General features: G+C 37.8%; 1 protein-coding gene across 2 annotated transcripts; it reads left to right on the top strand.

Moving 5' to 3' along the window:
* Positions 1–562: 562 nt before the first annotated feature.
* On the top strand, positions 563–4,316 carry LOC112905193. Of its 2 annotated transcripts, XM_025977141.1 has the most exons (3): positions 563–904; positions 1,258–2,083; positions 3,529–4,316. In XM_025977141.1, exons 1-2 carry the CDS (start codon positions 583–585, stop codon positions 2,073–2,075), a joined length of 1,140 nt encoding a protein of 379 aa, XP_025832926.1. In that variant the 5' UTR covers positions 563–582; the 3' UTR covers positions 2,076–2,083; positions 3,529–4,316. The 2 variants fall into 2 exon arrangements, with proteins under 2 accessions (XP_025832926.1, XP_025832923.1); XM_025977138.1 differs by having other exon boundaries at positions 1,258–4,316.
* The last annotated feature ends 1,076 nt before the right edge of the window (positions 4,317–5,392 follow it).

The raw sequence follows: 5,392 nt of genomic DNA, 5'->3' as shown, positions 1-5,392 counted from the left end.
ATTTCCAATTTCGTCTTCGATTCTGTCACTGGAACAGTGCCACGAATCATTTCGAGATTGTCTGTTTTCTCAAAATATAAATTGATATATGTAAGAACCTCTCATTTGATAGCACCCAAGGCCATATAAACACGATATTCGCAAAATTCTCATCTGACAGAGCCATTTTGCTCAAAAATTTACTGAGACCATAGTCATGCACGCATTTGTAATGAACATAGAATGTCATGATCGTTAATCGTAAGATCAAACGAACTTACCTTAAGTGATGTTCGATCTTGATTATATGAAGGCCTCGTCGAAATAAATAAACGTGTATTGTAGTACCTCCGCCACTGGCTAAATATTCACAACTTTAAAGAAACTACTATGACTCCCTTCCACTCTTTATCGCGTCCGTTGCCTCAGTCTTCGTTTTTGTGCGAAAGTATTCACACGTTGGTCGCGTCCGTTTACGAAAACGTTTGCTAAACGTTGACATTATGCCTCGAAAAATCACCAAAAGGAAAAGGAGTCCGAATAGTTCTAAGGATCAGCATGGAGTTTTTAAAATTCTAAAGACTCGAGTTCAGACTGGAAAAAATGGAAAAACGCCATAAAAACATGGCGGAACGCCGAGTTACGGGTCGAGTTCGAGTTCTATCATCAGACAGTTCGAGCGAGGGAGAAGGAGGCAGCGAAAATGTTTGTGCAAGAAAGAGACGCTACAGCTCCTCGCCATCGTCGCTTTCTTCGCAAATGTCAGCTCACAGTGCTGCGTTGTCAGAGTTACCCGAAGCGGAGTCTTTTGATGCTATTTATAGACACAGAGACGGTGTGAGCGACCGTACCACACCAAATCGTAGCAACGTCCAAGAGAGTGGACCCAGCGGTGTTGCTACCGTTGTCAGTTCTAGTTTACCTGGTAAGGGCTTTTTATTTTTCTTAAGGAAATGAATGTTTTGAGGGAAACATTCCAAAGATTGTCTGCTTGGGTTACAGACAAATAAAACCAAGAGAGTTTTTTCTCTCTCTCCGTTTGTGATAACGGAATTAAACGCATAACTTCCGATTGGGACATCGGAAAGAGATGCCTCCGTTTGTGATAACGGAATTAAATGCATAACTTCCGATTGGGACATCGGGAACAAAACTTAGCTTATGTTTTCTGTTTGTGACAACAGATCTTCTACTTATTTGGGAAGCAAGTGTTTCTTCCTTACATAATGTAGATACTTAGAGATCAATGGTCAATCTCTTCCAATTTTGTTTTTTCAGACAATTCTACTGAAATACTTAAGGAAGCACCAAAGTTGCAGGATGAAATTCTTTCCCTTCTGGGGAATGATGAAAAACCGGAAACGGTCTTTGGGGGTCCAATACATGCGGATATTGCCTCCCGTTGGTCACACATTTTAGCGTCTGGTCTCAGTGAGGAGACCTGTAAAAAATTATCAGCAAAATACTTGCCTCCAAGTAATTGCGTGCTGTTGTGCCCACCACGCATTAACCCGGAAGTAAAACTTGCTTCCTCTGAATCAGTTTTAAGAAGGGATGTGCGGTTGTCTGATCTGCAACAGCAATTGGGGGCCAGTTTAACCGCAATAGGTGTAGCCTTAACCAGTCTCTTAGAAAACTCAACCCCTGATAATAAAAAGTACATACACCTGCTTAGTGATGCAGGTAGAATATTGACTAATATATGTCATTCGGAATCAGTATCCCGCAGGGAACTGATAGCAATCAACCTTAATAAAGACCTTAAAGGCATTTTAACAGACACTCCAATTACGGAGTTCCTCTTCGGATCTGACTTAGATAGCAGGATCAAGTCACTAAAGGAGCTAGAAAAATCAGGACAACAATTAAGGGTCCAGAAAAGACTTGTACGACCTTCTACTCAGATATTAGCAAAAGCTTCAACTTCCAGAAGTCAGGGAAACTTCAGGAGTCCACCTGCTCGAAAGTATGGAGCCAAGAGCAGTGGACAGTCCAATCAGGCTCCGGTGAACTTGACACACAGAAAAACTCGACAATTTCAGGGAAGAAAGATGGACAACAAGACCAATCAGCGAAGTCGTCAGTATCCGTACTAGACACACAGGTCAGTGAGTCCTGTGGGCGTTTAAGAAATTTTTCAAATAGATGGAGAAAAATTCCTGCGTCCAATAAAATATTATCACATATTAGAGGAATTAGTATTCCATTTTATAAGAAACCAAGACAATTAAAAAAACCAATAGAAAATAATTGGTCGTACAGGGAAAGTCTAATTATAGGGGATTTATTAAAGCAGTTATTACAGCTAGGTGCAATTTCTGTGGCAAAATACTGCAAAACCCAGTTTGTTTCAAAAGTTTTTACTGTAAGTAAGCCGAATGGTTCACATCGTCTAATCTTAAACCTCAAAAAATTGAATGAGTTTGTAGAGACTAAACATTTTAAGATCGAAGATAACAAGGTTGTTTCGAGACTCATATCTAAAGATAGCTTCATGTGTACAGTTGACCTTAAAGATGCGTATTATTTATTACCCATACGGTTATCTCACAGAAAATTTTTGCGATTTACCTTTAAAGGCACACTGTATGAGTACAATTGTTTACCCTTTGGGTTAAATTGTGCCCCTCAAATCTTTACAAAGATCCTAAAACCTGTTATAAAATTCCTGAGAGAGAAAAATGTTATTTTGGTAGTTTACTTGGACGACTTTCTAATCCTAGGCCAATCTTTTGATGAATGCATGCATAACGTAAAATTAACTATAAATTTACTTAACTATCTAGGGTTCCTAATAAATTATGAGAAGTGTAACTTATTACCTAGTAACAGTTTTGCTTTCTTAGGGTTTATTTATGATTCAAATACCATGTCGATCTCTCTCCCAGACGACAAACGGGAACGAATACTTAAAATACTAAAACGCCTATTAAAAATATCTGAATGCACAATTAGACGGTTTTCAAGGTTTCTAGGAACCATCGTCGCAATATTCTTTGTCGATTAGACAATACCACAGCCGTAGCCTGTATAAATAAAACGGGAAGTGTCCGTTTTAAACATCTACAGGAAATTACATCTAGAATTTGGAATTATTGTGAAGAACAATATATACATTTTAGCTAGTTATATCAACACCAAAGTCAATAGAGACGCTGATATCGCGTCGCGTCAACAACATAGAGAAACAGAATGGAGTTTATCGGTTGACGCTTTTCAAGAAATTGAGACAGTGTTTGGAAAATTATCGGTCGATTTTTTTGCTAGCAGGATAAATAAAAAATGTCAAAAGTTTTTTTCTTGGGTAAGAGATCCAGAGGCATTTGCGGTGGATGCATTCACTGTTAATTGGAAAAATCTTAATTTCTATGCGTTTCCGCCTTTTGCATTGATCTTACGAATGTTACGAAAGGTCATGACAGATGAAGCTGAAGGAGTGGTAGTCGTACCCCTCTGGACCTCCCAACCATGGTTCCCAGTATTTCAATCGTTACTTATTGAAGAACCTATCATTTTCAAACCTAAAAAATTTTTGCTCTCTTTCAACAGAATTCCACACCCCTTATGGGAGACTCTTTCCCTGGTAGCAGGGAAATTATCAGGAAAGCCCTCTCATTAGGGGAAGTACCACAGGATTCTTTGGAGATATGCCTGCTATCAATAACACAAAATACCTTAAAGCAATATTCTTGCGGCTTAAGGTTGTGGTGGGAGTTCTGCACTAAAAACAATATTAACGTATTTTCTATAAAAATCCCACGTGTTTTACAATTTTTAACGGATCAGTTTAAAAAGGGTGCTTCTTATGGTTCACTTAATAGCTACAGATCGGCGCTAGCACAGATAGCGGGTCCGAACCTGGCACAAGACTTTAGGATCAAGAGATTCTTCCGAGGCGTCTTTAGTTTAAGACAGCCGTTACCCAGATATGAAAATACATGGGACCCTGGCATAGTGGTTGATTACTTTAGATCTCTTGCCAGTAATCCTATTACTCTTGAATTCCTTTCAGAAAAATTAGTTACTCTTTTAGCACTTGCTACAGGGCAGCGTATTCAAACATTAAGTCTCATTGAAATTAGTAACATATTAATCCACCCTGATCGGATCGAGATAAAAATTCCTCATAGAATAAAAACAACATCTCTCAAAAGAACTCAACCATTTTTAGTCTTGCCTATGTATCATCTGGATCCCACAGTTTGTGTAGCCACAACATTGCTACAATACTTAGATGAAACGAAGGATTTGAGGGGTCCTTGCGATTTCTTAATTATCACACATAAAAGACCCTTTCGAAAAGCAACATCGCACACTCTTGCTAGATGGATAAAAAATGTCTTAAGAAAAAGTGGAATTGACATAAACACCTTTAAGGCGCACAGTACACGTCATGCAGCAACGTCAGCGGCAGCTAAGAATGGCGTAAGCTTTGACTCTATTAGACTTGCTGCAGGCTGGACCCAAAATTCAAGATCATTTGCAAATTTCTACAATAGGCCTATAATAGACAATAAAAAGTTTGCTAACACAATATTATCAGCGTCTGTTTATTAAATTTAGACATGCACATGTACTTGAGTTACCTATTATGATTATGTATCAATAGCCTTATAGTTAGTTGGTTTTCATTTATATACATATAGATATATATTTACCTTATACTTTTGTACCATTGGTTTTTGTTTTTTCAATTAAATAAAACATATCTTCATATAATATATGTTTAAGTAATTTTTTGTTGCAACTACTTTAAACAGCTACAATACACGTTTATTTATGAGACGAGGCCGAATATAATCGTAAGATCAAACGAACTTACCTTAAGTGATGTTCGATCTTGATTATATGAAGGCCTCGTCGAAATAAATAAAGTCCCAACCCAGACCCATTTTATGTAATCCCTAATATTGTTGCAACAACTCTTTAAAATAAAACTGAGGCAACGGACGCGATAAAGAGTGGAAGGGAGTCATAGTAGTTTCTTTAAAGTTGTGAATATTTAGCCAGTGGCGGAGGTACTACAATACACGTTTATTTATTTCGACGAGGCCTTCATATAATCAAGATCGAACATCACTTAAGGTAAGTTCGTTTGATCTTACGATTAACGATCATGACATTCTATGTTCATTACAAATGCGTGCATGACTATGGTCTCAGTAAATTTTTGAGCAAAATGGCTCTGTCAGATGAGAATTTTGCGAATATCGTGTTTATATGGCCTTGGGTGCTATCAAATGAGAGGTTCTTACATATATCAATTTATATTTTGAGAAAACAGACAATCTCGAAATGATTCGTGGCACTGTTCCAGTGACAGAATCGAAGACGAAATTGGAAATACTCAAAATGACATATAAGTACGTAGGCCGTAACTGTGGAAGCCTGAAAATCTTGATAACGTTTTTAC

The sequence above is a fragment of the Agrilus planipennis genome, unplaced genomic scaffold (genome assembly GCF_000699045.2).
Source record: "Agrilus planipennis isolate EAB-ADULT unplaced genomic scaffold, Apla_2.0 scaffold56, whole genome shotgun sequence".
NCBI lineage: Eukaryota > Metazoa > Arthropoda > Insecta > Coleoptera > Buprestidae > Agrilus > Agrilus planipennis.
This window is presented reverse-complemented; position numbering and strand designations above follow the sequence as displayed.

What these genes read in the sequence shown, in the direction of transcription:
- LOC112905193 (XM_025977141.1), top strand. Translation starts at nt 583, where the DNA reads ATGGAAAAACGCCATAAAAACATGGCGGAACGCCGAGTTACGGGTCGA. An exon ending in TGTCAGTTCTAGTTTACCTG is followed by an intron (nt 905 to 1,257) that starts GTAAGGGCTTTT and finishes TTGTTTTTTCAG; the next exon opens with ACAATTCTACTGAAATACTT.